Raw genomic sequence first — 14,498 nt, forward strand, 5'->3', positions numbered from 1 at the left:
CCCAGACGTGGGTCCCGTGCCTGCTGGGCCTAGAGACCCAAGCTACTCCTCACTGATGAGCCCCAACAAGGGCGAACCATGTTTGGGGATGCTTGTGGTCTCGTGCAGAAGGGATGTGGCCTAGCAGTTCGGGCTGGACTGCCCCTTTTGGGGTGGGGCCAAGCCTGATTTGCATATGGTCTTTCCCTTCTGTAATGGCTTGGCAGGCGAAGAACGGTGGTCTGGAGGGTTGCCCAGAGCATTGCCAGTGGTTAAGATTAAGTCTAAACCTTCCAGCCATCACCTCTTTGTTTTTGCTATGTCACCCCAAGTGGGACGGGTATGCCCAGACGTGGGTCCCGTGCCTGCTGGGCCTAGAGACCCAAGCTACTCCTCACTGATGAGCCCCAACAAGGGCGAAACATGTTTGTGGATGCTTGTGGTCTCGTGCAGAAGGGATGTGGCCTAGCAGTTCGAGCTGGACTGCCCCTTTTGGGGTGGGGCCAAGCCTGATTTGCATATGGTCTTTCCCTTCTGTAATGGCTTGGCAGGCGAAGAACGGTGGTCTGGAGGGTTGCCCAGAGCATTGCCAGTGGTTAAGATTAAGTCTAAACCTTCCAGCCATCACCTCTTTGTTTTTGCTATGTCACCCCAAGTGGGACGGGTATGCCCAGACGTGGGTCCCGTGCCTGCTGGGCCTAGAGACCCAAGCTACTCCTCACTGATGAGCCCCAACAAGGGCGAAACATGTTTGGGGATGCTTGTGGTCTCGTGCAGAAGGGATGTGGCCTAGCAGTTCGGGCTGGACTGCCCCTTTTGGGGTGGGGCCAAGCCTGATTTGCATATGGTCTTTCCCTTCTGTAATGGCTTGGCAGGCGAAGAACGGTGGTCTGGAGGGTTGCCCAGAGCATTGCCAGTGGTTAAGATTAAGTCTAAACCTTCCAGCCATCACCTCTTTGTTTTTGCTATGTCACCCCAAGTGGGACGGGTATGCCCAGACGTGGGTCCCGTGCCTGCTGGGCCTAGAGACCCAAGCTACTCCTCACTGATGAGCCCCAACAAGGGCGAAACATGTTTGGGGATGCTTGTGGTCTCGTGCAGAAGGGATGTGGCCTAGCAGTTCGGGCTGGACTGCCCCTTTTGGGGTGGGGCCAAGCCTGATTTGCATATGGTCTTTCCCTTCTGTAATGGCTTGGCAGGCGAAGAACGGTGGTCTGGAGGGTTGCCCAGAGCATTGCCAGTGGTTAAGATTAAGTCTAAACCTTCCAGCCATCACCTCTTTGTTTTTGCTATGTCACCCCAAGTGGGACGGGTATGCCCAGACGTGGGTCCCGTGCCTGCTGGGCCTAGAGACCCAAGCTACTCCTCACTGATGAGCCCCAACAAGGGCGAAACATGTTTGGGGATGCTTGTGGTCTCGTGCAGAAGGGATGTGGCCTAGCAGTTCGGGCTGGACTGCCCCTTTTGGGGTGGGGCCAAGCCTGATTTGCATATGGTCTTTCCCTTCTGTAATGGCTTGGCAGGCGAAGAACGGTGGTCTGGAGGGTTGCCCAGAGCATTGCCAGTGGTTAAGATTAAGTCTAAACCTTCCAGCCATCACCTCTTTGTTTTTGCTATGTCACCCCAAGTGGGACGGGTATGCCCAGACGTGGGTCCCGTGCCTGCTGGGCCTAGAGACCCAAGCTACTCCTCACTGATGAGCCCCAACAAGGGCGAAACATGTTTGGGGATGCTTGTGGTCTCGTGCAGAAGGGATGTGGCCTAGCAGTTCGGGCTGGACTGCCCCTTTTGGGGTGGGGCCAAGCCTGATTTGCATATGGTCTTTCCCTTCTGTAATGGCTTGGCAGGCGAAGAACGGTGGTCTGGAGGGTTGCCCAGAGCATTGCCAGTGGTTAAGATTAAGTCTAAACCTTCCAGCCATCACCTCTTTGTTTTTGCTATGTCACCCCAAGTGGGACGGGTATGCCCAGACGTGGGTCCCGTGCCTGCTGGGCCTAGAGACCCAAGCTACTCCTCACTGATGAGCCCCAACAAGGGCGAAACATGTTTGGGGATGCTTGTGGTCTCGTGCAGAAGGGATGTGGCCTAGCAGTTCGGGCTGGACTGCCCCTTTTGGGGTGGGGCCAAGCCTGATTTGCATATGGTCTTTCCCTTCTGTAATGGCTTGGCAGGCGAAGAACGGTGGTCTGGAGGGTTGCCCAGAGCATTGCCAGTGGTTAAGATTAAGTCTAAACCTTCCAGCCATCACCTCTTTGTTTTTGCTATGTCACCCCAAGTGGGACGGGTATGCCCAGACGTGGGTCCCGTGCCTGCTGGGCCTAGAGACCCAAGCTACTCCTCACTGATGAGCCCCAACAAGGGCGAAACATGTTTGGGGATGCTTGTGGTCTCGTGCAGAAGGGATGTGGCCTAGCAGTTCGGGCTGGACTTCCCCTTTTGGGATGGGGCCAAGCCTGATTTGCATATGGTCTTTCCCTTCTGTAATGGCTTGGCAGGCGAAGAACGGTGGTCTGGAGGGTTGCCCAGAGCATTGCCAGTGGTTAAGATTAAGTCTAAACCTTCCAGCCATCACCTCTTTGTTTTTGCACTATCTCTATCTATACCTCTGTCTCTATCTCTGTCTCTATCTCTATCTCTCTCTCTCTCTCTCTCTCTCTCTATCTCCATCTCTGTCTCTATCTCTATCTCTATCTCTATATCTGTCTCTGTCTCTATCTCTGTCCCTACCTCTATATCAGTCAATATTTATAGCAGAAAAACACTTGGTTTGTTCTTTATACAATTCCACACCGTTCCAACAATCTGCAACAAATTTCGCATAGTTACTTGCCGGACATTACTGGCTACATGACATGTGGACACCCCACACCGTTCCCCGGATTTCAGCCCCTTCACACATGAGACGGTTGCCTGAAATCAGCGGAACATCAATGTGGTGATAGAAGGACCGGAGAAAACACATTTTAAGCGTCTCGACGCAAGGAACAAAACTCAAAGGTTTTCGTAAACCACATTTCAAGGCCGTAGGGTGCACTGTTTCCAAGATATTTGCACTGCAACACACTGCACCGCACTGCGTACATTTTAATTTTGTGTAATAATTGATTTCCAAAAATTGAACAGAGTGTTTCTATGTCCGTCTACAGAATCCGTCCAGAGTACGGGTACATTTTGCCAGTGCCTTCTAAAACTAGTTCCTGAACCTCGCAAACAGAGGGTTGCAGGATCAAAGATCAGTCCAAATGTTGCTGCTGTTGGAGGGTCAATAAAACACCACATTCTTTCTTGACCAATCTGTGAATGCATCACTGTCTGAAGTGGAACAGCCTATCAAGAAAGGTGGTGCCAGTAGAAAACAGAGGCAGCAAATGTGACTGCCGGTGTGGCACGGGGCACCTCGGTACAAGACGGGTCAGTAAGAGAAAAGGACCGCAAGGACGCAAGAGACCATCTGTCTTCTATTGGTCCAATGGCCTCTGATGCAAGGCTTCAAGTTACCCTCAGGATTCAATGCTTTAAATGGGTATCAGAGTGGGCTTGTTGTTTGGTATGGCGGGGGTTGAGAGCAGTGATGGACGGCCTCTGAAGACGGGAAAGGACCTTTGGCCCTCAAAAGTTGGTGGGTCTGTGGGCATGTAGAAAGTAAAGTCACTCCTTTCATGACTCATAGGGCACCAGCGCCTGGGTCATGGGCACCACTAGAGGAATGTCTACTAAGATTTGACGATTCTGTGACTTTGCCCAAAGACATCCATCAACAGATTGGAGACCGATACCGGTCACCGCTTGCTGTCTTAGGCATCGCCATTGCGGTCTTCCACAGGTTGGAGCTCAAGGTCAGTTGAAATACCTTCTATTTGATGGTTGCATAAGCAGACCTCTATGCAACCAAGTGACCACCCTATCGAGGCTCTCTCCTCCTTCCTCTGGCAGTGCTATCAGGGTGAACATCCTCCCAGGAGAGTCCTATGGCACTAACATGGCACCTATAGCTAATATCCTATAGCACAGACAGAGCAGCACATCATTGGAAGAAGCTCTGAAGGTGGAAGAAACCCCCCCACCCCTCGCCCCCTGGGTGCATCATGTATGTACAGAGTTCCAGGGCATCCCAACTAAGTGTGTGCATCGTGAAAGCCATGCATTCCTACATACACCCTTACATACATACATACATACATACAGGCTGAAACACATGTGTAGCGTTGCTGTTGGTGCTCTTGTTCAAAGAAGAGTCGCCTTGTATTTATTTGCTGGACTGCACAGGTGAGCGGGGCAAGACTGATATGCAAATGCGTAGTTCCCTCTGTGGAAGGTGCCGTGAGCTAAAATGTGGTTGTAGAACCCCCTGAGTGGTAACCACCCCAGAAAACAGGTTATCTGGCCTTGTTCGTTCTCACTAGACGGCCTAACACATTTGTGGGAATTCCCAGAATGCAGGCTTTGTGAGAGGAGAAGGCACAGCGAAATAGGCCTGGTCTGTTCTCATAGGCCACAAGCTTAATTTCAAAATTAACTCGTTCTGGACTATTCTGGTTCCTTCAGCCAAATGTCCTTCTGACTTCGATGACATAGGAGGCTGTTGCAAAGATTTATGCAACCTCCGGCCAATTGCCAATTTGATTCCCTGGCAAATAGGCCAGATTTGAGAGTTTTAGTGCCAATATACCGCTCCCTGCTGGTTATGGCCAAAGCGGCAACCTAAGTCAGGTTATGGTGCAACCGGGGCAGTTAATATAAACAATCTACCTACCTTTCTGTCACGAGTGCTCCATCACAAGAAAGGCTAAGAGCTGGATGTTCTTCTGACCAGGGAATTCTCTCTTTGGAGACGAAACCCCTGGACATAGGGGACCTTATTCTGCACCCCCGCATCAGGCTATCCACATTCTATATCCCCCGCCCCCCCATTTAGAGCAAGGAATTACAGCATGCATGCGTGATCCTCAGGAAAGACGCGCGTCCCAGTACCCTCAGGTAAAGCAAGTCCGCAGCTGAAAGAAGGCATCCCCAGGAACTGGGCTCAGCTCCTGGTGGTGGCCCCTCAACAAACCCTGCAAGCTTTCATTCCCCCGTCACGTGGCTCCTCTTGCGTAGGGTAGCCGTGGTGGTGTCGCCAAGCCACCACTCTTGGGGATGTGGTGGGGCGGTGGGTTATGTGGGCTTCAGAAACACAATGCAACACTTTATTACACTGCATATATGACTGCTCACAATGTGGTACCAGAAATGGAAAGTACCATCTAAGTTTAGGTAATTATGGCAAATCTCATTGTCCAAAAGCAGGTAAGTACCTAAAGTTGAATGACACAATGAATATATATAGTCAGAGACTTTAGCTCAAGATGGGTTGACGCCCCTGTAACACGTCATTATAGAGGCACAGGACACCCATAGATTCTAGCTTCACATCAAAGCCTGAGAGGGCTCCATTCACAGCTAGCCTCATGTTAGCTGGAGGGTTCCCCCTGTTCCTGTGCTCCTGCTCTGGTCTTTGGGTTCCATTAAAAAGCTTTTGGATGACTGTAGTGGCTCGCTTGACTGGTGGGCTTTTTCTATGGGTGTGTTGCCCCAAAAGAAACAAATGTACTTTGAAGTCCTTTCATAACATTAATTTTCTTAAAATTAAAATTCCTCTGGTGGGCCATGCCAGGGATGGTTGCTTTATTTCTGAAATAACTTGCCACAAAGATACATATTCATCACAATTTCAACAATGTTACACTTGCATTTTTAAACCATTGAAACATAGTAAGCTTTAAAAACGAGAACATAAATATATAAGTATATATAGAAATACTGTTAAAATAAATGCAAGCAAAGGACACCCTTCTCCTATACAGAGCTGGAATCACACATTTCTAAATCCATGGCCCAGCAGACTGATATCTCATGGGTCTTGGTCCCTTGGTGGGACTCCCTTCTCCTCCGCAAAGCGGGAATCACACCTTTCCAAACCCTTGGGCCAGCAAACAGATAGATCATTGGTCTAGGTCCCCTGGTGGGACACCCTTCTGTGCACAGCTGGAATCGCCCCTTTCCAAACACTTGGGCCAGCAGACATATGTCTCATGGGTCTAGGTCCCCTGCAGGGACACACGTCTCCTGTGCAAAGCTGGAATCCCCAGGACAGCAGGGGCTGTAGGGCTGGAATGTGAGAGGGTAGGACAGGCTGCAGGGTTGGCAGTGATGAGGTCAGCAGAGGCTGCTGGACTGGAATGTGAGAGGGTAGGACAGGCAGCAGGGTTGGCAGTGATGAGGTCAGCAGAGGCTGCTGGACTGGAATGTGAGAGGGTAGGACAGGCTGCAGGGTTGGCAGTGATGAGGTCAGCAGAGGCTGCTGGACTGGAATGTGAGAGGGTAGGACAGGCTGCAGGGTTGGCAGTGATGAGGTCAGCAGAGGCTGCTGGACTGGAATGTGAGAGGGTAGGACAGGCTGCAGGGTTGGCAGTGATGAGGGCAGCAGAGGGTGCTGGGCTGGAATGTGAGAGGGTAGGACAGGCTGCAGGGTTGGCAGTGATGAGGGCAGCAGAGGGTGCTGGGCTGGAATGTGAGAGGGCAGGACAGGCTGCAGGGTTGGCAGTGATGAGGGCAGCAGAGGGTGCTGGGCTGGAATGTGAGAGGGTAGGCCAGGCTGCAGGGTTGGCAGTGATGAGGGCAAGCCTGTTTTGCTGAAACACGTAACGTCACTTAAGTTTATTGAGCAAATGTTTTGTGTTTTATTTTTCTCAGCCACTACAACACAGCCTGCCCGGGGAACATCTGCACCTGGTACTGTAATACTTGCTGTATTTATCTTATCCCTTGTACTGTACTATTGTCACATAAACATATGACTCTTGCACTGTGTGAGAACTACAGAGCATAGCTCACCCATTGCTCTGTGAGTGCTCTATCACTGTTAAACGCCTCTCTCTCTATTCAATGTGGTATGAGTGCATTCATATGAATACTGTCATATCTCACTCGTTGCAATATGAATACATACAACACACATGTGGATACTGTAGTACACATCTCACCCTTTCCAATGTGAATACATGCATGCACGTGAAAACAGTAGACCATTTCAACCTTGCAAATAAATACATATATACATGTCAATACTGTAGAACATATGCCACCCTTTGCAATAAGGTACATACAACATACATGTGGATACTGTTGAACAAATCTCGCCCTTTGAAATGTGAATACATACATGCATGTGGCCCATCTCACCCTTTACATATATACATGTCACTAGTGTAGAACATGTCTCTCTTTGCAATAAGAGTACATACATGTGGAAACTGTAGAAGAAAGCTCACCCTTTCCAATGAGAATCTGCACTTACATATTTGTCTGTTTGTTTGTTTGTTTGTTTATTTATAGGGCGCCAGAAAACCCTTGGGTAGCTGGGCGCACAGAATAACAAGAATGCTTAGAACCTGGTTACAGGTTGCATATTACAGGTTGTTGGTAACATACATTGTATACAGTAATTACATTATGTACATTCTATACATGTAAGGGTGGAAAGGTAACAAATTATATACAGTAAATACATTATGTACATTTTACATGTAAGAGTGGAGGGGTACGTGTGTCATCAGATCACAATGCTCAGGGTCACCGGGTTTCAGAGGTCGTTGCGTCGAAGCCAGGTGCGGGTATGGTGCCTGAAGCTGTTGTAGGGCTGGTCCCTTCTTAGTTCAACTGGTAGGGCGTTCCAGTACTGGGCTGCTTGCACAGGGAAGCTATTACCTCCTGTTTCTTTTAGTCGGAATCTAGGGGTTTGGAGGCAGAAAGAGTTGGCTGTTCTGGTTGGTCGTGCAGTGGTTTTTCTTATTATTCTATCCCTAAGGTATGGGGGGGGCTGCATTGTTCAGACATTTGAATGTTAGTGTGACAAATTTGAAGGTGATCCGATCGCTAATTTTTTGCCAGTTGTATTTTCTCCGCACATTCGAGATGTGCTCTCTGAATGGGAGGTTCAGGGCCGTTCTGAGCGCGTTGTTTTGTAGGGTTTGAAGTTTATTGATGGTGTATTTATTTGTGCCTGCATAAAGTGCATTGCAGTAATCCAGTTTTGAGAGGATTAGTGCATTGGCTAGGATAATGCAGCTAGCTGGTGAGAGGAAGGGTCAGCATGCTTTAATAAGTTTACCGGTATAGGCCGTGGATGAGGCCAGGGAGTTCACTTGTTTCCTTAGGGACAAAGTGGAGTCCAAATAGAAACCAAAGGTCTTCACCTCTTTGGCGACGGGGATTATATTGTCATCGATATTGAAGGAGCTGTAGTTGGAATCGAGTTTTTTAAGTTGTTAGGTGAGCCTAGAATGAGGATCTCTGTTTTTTTGTCATTTAGGCAGAGGCCATGGGTTGCCATCCATGCCTGAATGAGGGTGTAGATTTCATTTACTAAAGCTGTATCCGTAGTGAAATTGCCCGAAAGGGGGATGAGGATCTGGGTGTCGTCTGCATAATTTGTGTAGGTGACACCCAGTCTGTCCAATTTGTCGAATAGAGGTTTAGTAAAGATATTGTACATCGTTGGCGAGACACAAGAGCCCTGTGGGCTGTGGAACACTGTGGAACACATCTCACCCATTGCAATGTGAATACATAAACACAGAAATGGGGATACTGCAAAACATGTCTAAGCATTTGCACCGTGAGTACAAACGGGCACACGTGTGAATACTGTAGAACGTGTATACCCCAGAGCATAACGTGTACTTTGGGACACATTTCTCCCTTTGGTCTGTGTGAGCAAAATAGAGCAGTTCCATTCCTTTGTAGCGTATGAGTAAGGGTGGGCATATGTTACACCTTGCAGTGTGTGAGCACAGAAGAACAGATCCTACCCTTTGCAGCGTATGAGTAAGGGTGGCATATGTTACACCTTGCAGTGTGTGAGCACAGTAGAGCAGATCCTACCCTTTGCAGTGTATGAGTAAGGGTGGGCACATGTTACACCTTGCAGTGTGTGAGGACAGTAGAGCAGATCCTACCCTTTGCAGCGTATGAGTAGGAGTGGGCATATGTTACACCCTGCACTGTGTACACAGTAGAACAGTAGAACAGATCCTACCCTTTGCAACGTATGAGTAGGAGCGGGCATATGTTACACCTTGCAGTGTGTGAGCACAGTAGAGCAGACCCTACCCTTTGAAGCGTATGAGTAAGGGTGGGCATATGTTACACCCTGCAGTGTGTGAGCACAGTAGAGCAGATCCTACCCTTTGCAGCATATGAGTAGGAGCGGGCATATGTTACACCCTGCACTGTGTACACAGTAGAACAGTAGAACAGATCCTACCCTTACAAAAGGAGACAGACGAGCTCCCAGTCGGCTGTAGGAAAGGTACAATGGAATGCCAGTAACTGGGGCTCCCAGGATAAAGACGTCAAACAAAGTAAACCACACCCTCCAAAGAACTATTCTCTGAAAAGTCTCAACAAAAGAGTAGGGTGGGGTACCTTTTTAAAGGTCATACATACACAGCTGAAAATGGTTTAAGCAGCACTCAGAATCGTGCTGCAATCTAGCCCTGAAGAAAGTGGCGTAACTACAATTTTCCACTGAAACCAGTAGGCTCTTTATGGTCTTTTCATGAAAATGTACCAGTCACCTGGTGAAAAGCCGCATATAGATCCTTCCAACAGATCCAGGAAGGAGTCAGATCGAACCATAGTTTGAGCCCAGGAAAGGGGTAACATACTGTGGTTTTCATGCGGTTATATTAATAACTACAACTCTGCCTAGAAAAATCTGACAATAGTCCGGTCCAGTCAGTGTCTTCCACTGACTCCACAGACACCAACTGAAAAGTTCTTTTGAAAAGGGATAACACCCTGTTTTTTACAAAAATCCAAGAGATTGTCATCCACTTTTTATACTTTTTCTGCCAAACAAAGAAAACAAATAAGATATAAGAACTTCTTCATTTACTAACGCAAACGACAGATGCCTTGATGGTTATGGCGTGTGCCTATTAAATCTATCTGAAGAATCAGACTGTTCGCTCTGAGTATGGTAGAAGGCTAGCGGTAGGGTAAGTTTCTTCTTTGCTATCCCCTAACCCTAGATAAGCGGAGCAGCCAGCGCACAGTAGGACAAGCAAGACACAAGGGTTTAGTTTAGCATGGTTGAAGGGCAAGTTAGTCAAGCGCCACATTTCATGCCAATGAAATTACTAAAAATCATAAAAACTGAAGATTTTATTGTGTGAAAAGTTAACAAGGGAGGTCTTCAGACTGACACCCCAAACAGTCCCATATGTTTTTTGGGCATATGTTACACCTTTCAGTGTGCGAGCACAGCAGAACAGATCCTACTATTTACAGCATCTGAGTAAGGGTGGGTTTTTGTTACCCCTTGCAGTGTGTAAGCACAGTAGAACAGATCCTACCCTTTGCAGCGTATGAGTAAGGGTGGAATAGGTTACACCTTGCAGTGTGCGAGCACAGTAGAACAGATCCTACTATTTACAGCATCTGAGTAAGGGTGGAATTGGTTACACCTTGCAGTGTGTGAGCACAGTAGAATAGATCCTACCCTTTGCAGCGTATGAGTAAAGGTTTGCATATGTTACACTTTGCAGTGTGTGAGCACAGTAGAGCAGATTCTACCCTTTGCAGTGTATGAGTAAAGGTTTGCATATGTTACACTTTGCAGTGTGTGAGCACAGTAGAGCAGATCCTACCCTTTGCAGCGTATAAATAAGGGCGGTATATGTTACACCTTGAGGCATGTGAGCACAGTAGAGCAGATCCTACGCTTTGCAGTGCAGGCCTGGCTCCAGCAGGGAGAACAGGGGGGCCAGCCCCCCCTCAGAGCCAGCCTCTGACCCCCCCTAGAAAGGTGACCATGTCAGTGGTGTTATACACCACTGGTAACCAAGGGAGTGGGGGGTGGATGTCCCTCTTAACATTCAGCAGCAACCTCAGAGACATCATTCTGAGAGGCTGAATTGCAGGAGGTCTGGCCAGGATTTGTTTTCTTGCCCTAGACAATGATTTATGCCCCACAGCCATGAATGTACAAAGGACCAGGGAGATGGAGGGCCAGTCACACCTCTAAATGAAGTGGCACACTTATACAAGAAGGCTGCCTACAACTATTTTCTCAAACCTAAAATCATAATTTTGGTTTCTGTAATTTAAAGTATGTTTGTTTTTTGTGGAAATATACTGGTTTTTCACATTATGCTTAATAAAATGGTTAACTATATCAAACAATAAATGACAGGTAAAAATGCTTGAAAACAGATTTCTGCATAAGTCTGCAAGATGCGTCAACTGACTGGGGGCCCTTACAAATTAAATTCAAAGTAAATATTCTGCTGCATTAACTAGTTGAGTATAAATGAAAAGATAAGGTTGTTAGTAACAAACATTTAATTCTGGAGGGGAGAGTGTATTAAAATCCAAAATTGATAGATGCATGTTAGGGAGAATTCTCCAGAATGGCTAATTTCCCTTACCTACTGACTCCCTCAGCAGCTTTGCTGGATTTCTAGGATTTATTTTTTTCACCTGGTAAGAGTGTGAGCCTTTTCCCACTCTTACATATGTTTTGCTGTGTGTTTTTTACATGTGTTGTGTTCATAGACTGTGGAGCCTCACCTACTCCACAGACATCATCTTTTACTGTGTGTTACACAGCACCTTTAGTGCAGTGACACAAGGTTGTCTTTTTTGGACTTCCCACTGTAAACTCCATTTTCTGGGAATGACTACTGTCTCCCAGAACATGTAAAGTTGGCATTGACTTTATTAGTCTTTTAAAATTCACAGACCCAGTACAAACTATCTTACATAGAGTTCTGGAAAGGGTTAATAGTTATCCCTTTTTGTCTGTTTCTCATGGAACATTATTTCGTTCCCCTTTCTTTAAGATTTGGCTGGTGGCAGTGGTATCTACCTGATTTTTCCTACCGCGGTCTATTTTAATAGCTCTGGTACTGTTTTAAGCTAAGTTAGTAGCTTCAAACTTAAATCCGCTGGACCCCATTTACTTTTATTTGGTTCCAGCTGGGTTTATTCACCATTTCTTTTTGTAAAGGTCTTTCTCGAGTTTTACTCGGCGCGCCAAACCAGGTTTGTTTCCTTTGTTCGCCATCCTTTGGCAGGCTTCTGCACAGAAGCCCTCCTTAGGTGCCTGAATGTCCGAGGGGGACAACATGTGAGGGAGGGGGTTTGAGACTCCCTGCACAGGGTCTCCTTGGAGACCCATGTCGCACTCGGTATGATTGGCTGTGGTGACTGTCCCGCCAGGACAGCCACCCTGCTGTGTGATTGACAGCCAGGCTTTGTGAATGGGGGAAAACTGCATAAAAAGCAGGTCTCTGGGACTAGGAAGGCAAAGTCGCCACTGGATCGAGAGAACCAAAGAGAAGCTGACAGAAGAGGACCTCTACCAGGACTGAACCTCCCGGTGAGGGCCCTGCTGCGGGTCCGAATCTCCAAACCTCTACGACAGGGAAGATCTGCAAGAAATCTTCTCCCCTTGAGCTGGTGGGACCAACCAGTTCGCCAAACTACAAGCCAGGCCTCCCTCCTCTGGTCGAATTTGCTTTGCACAGCTACAGTGAACCGGATAGCCAGAAAGACCGGACCCTGCTTGAGTTTTAAGGAGCGCACCTTTTATTCCTTGCTTTGTCCTGCTGCTGGTTTCTTCCCTGGGCAGTACAGTACCCTCCAGTCTTCATACTTAATGTCAGTCCGACAGTCGCTTCAGGAACCGTGAGCCTGCAGATCCTGCCAGGAACCTCTGCCTCAGCTACAGCTTTCTTCTTCATTTAAGGTACTGTTCTAACCCGGTTGTTAGATCCGTCCGACCGCGGTGAAAGTGTTTGAAATCTTTCGCCAATCTGAGGGCTTGTCCTTCTCTATTCTTTAAAGTAACTATTCTTCCAACCAACTTCGTTCCGAACTCTTGGCAAATACCTAACCGCAAACTACTCTGAACTGTGTGATCCTCTGCAAAGACTCTGGTCCATTGACTTTGGCTCAGGCCTCTTGATTTGATTTCCTCACCGTAGTAGCCTTTTCTAGATTGCCCTTCTTACTTACTTGTTGGTGCTGCTTGATTTTTGTCTAACTATGTCTTTCCGTCCCTTTTAAATTGCTGGAGTGTGATTTTGCTCACACTTCATTTTGAGCTTAACTTGTCCAGAATCTATTGGGTGGTGTGTAGTTTATTAAGAGTGTGATTTTTCTGCTGCTTTACTTTAGTGAATTGTTTTACAACTGATGTGTAAATAAATGTATATTCTTTTAATCAGAAACCTTGAGTCAGTGTTTGTTTGAACCATAGTAATTGCTGTCCTTTGTGTAACTATTGATACTGCTCACTTTACTCTAGAGATAAGTCTGGCTGCTCAGCCATCGCTACCACTTTACTGTGTAGTACAGGCTTGTACCAAAGGTGAATTTGTACTGTCACTTGTAGTCTTAATTGTGTGTGGTGTTCCCAAAGGCTACTGCATATAATTCTGCCTAACACTAGTGTACAGTGGTGAGGATCAAGTATAGTGATTACACTTAGAGTGCTGCTATTACCTTGGATCAACTAACCACAAGGCTAAACATCACTAAAAAGCAATATTAATCATGTTTGATATGGAAAGCTACAGTCAGGAGACCCTCCTTAGTTACACTGTGGATTATCTGAAAAATCTGTGAAGAGATAGGAATCTCTCTGTTAAAGGCAAAAAGTCAGAATTGTTTTAAAGGTTGTTAGAGAAACAAAGTCTGGAGGGTGGGTCTGAAATACCTAACCCCTCAGCAAATGGGGAAAATAATTAGGATGATAATGTATCAATTGATGGGTTAGATGAGGCAGATTTGTCTCACAATGTAGGCCTCACTGCTCCTCTGCCTGATCAGCTACCTCAACCTTTGTCCACTGGAACCCCTACAGGTCCTGTATTCAGTCCTGAATTCATTGCTCTAGAAAAGATGAGGCTTGAATTGGAATTTAAACGTATAAATGCTCAAACTGAACAAAAGCATCAAGAACTTAAACTCAGAGAAATATTGCCTTAGAAATGAAAAAGTTGTCTTTGGAAAATGCTTCCCTCCAAGAGTCTTCTAGGTCTTCCAGTCCTAAGAGACTCTGTTGCCTAAAGAAATTGTTGGAATGTATGAGGCTAAGCTTGATATTTTGGATTGGTTGGCAATGTTTGAATATAACCATGTGATTCAAGACTTTACAGGGAATCATTTGCTTCCTTGGCTCTTCTCTAGGCTACCCACTGTTGCATCTGATGTTGTGATGGAGTTGGGGGAGGTGGATACGATGGATTATGAGTGTGTGAAGCTAGCTTTATTTGCTAGATTTGGGAAGACCCCTTCAAAGTACCTTAAGAGGTTTAGGACCCTCAAAAAGCATGATGGTACCCCTTGGGCTACCCGGGTATGCCAATGTTTGAAAAACCTAAATGTTGGGTGAAGGGTTACAGAGTAAACACTTATGAAGGTATGAGAAATCTTGTTATGGTGGAGTCAATTTATGATGCCTGCTCTCC

The 14,498-nt window shown here is 46.9% G+C and overlaps 1 protein-coding gene across 4 annotated transcripts in view; it reads left to right on the forward strand.

Annotated features, from left to right (window-relative positions):
* The window catches only part of LOC138473324 (deleted in malignant brain tumors 1 protein-like), a 633,955-nt gene that overhangs the window by 12,130 nt on the left and 607,327 nt on the right, over positions 1-14,498 (forward strand). For 3 of the 4 annotated variants that reach the window (XM_069611990.1, XM_069611993.1, XM_069611992.1), the window contains exon 2: positions 6,712-6,750. The exons of the other annotated variant lie outside the window; for it this stretch is intronic. In XM_069611990.1, coding sequence (XP_069468091.1) covers positions 6,712-6,750 — 39 coding nt within the window. The remainder of the gene's footprint in view (positions 1-6,711; positions 6,751-14,498) is intronic. 4 annotated transcript variants of the gene reach the window in all.

This window comes from Ambystoma mexicanum, chromosome 8 (genome assembly GCF_040938575.1).
Source record: "Ambystoma mexicanum isolate Mex_15411 chromosome 8, UKY_AmexF1_1, whole genome shotgun sequence".
Lineage (NCBI taxonomy): Eukaryota > Metazoa > Chordata > Amphibia > Caudata > Ambystomatidae > Ambystoma > Ambystoma mexicanum.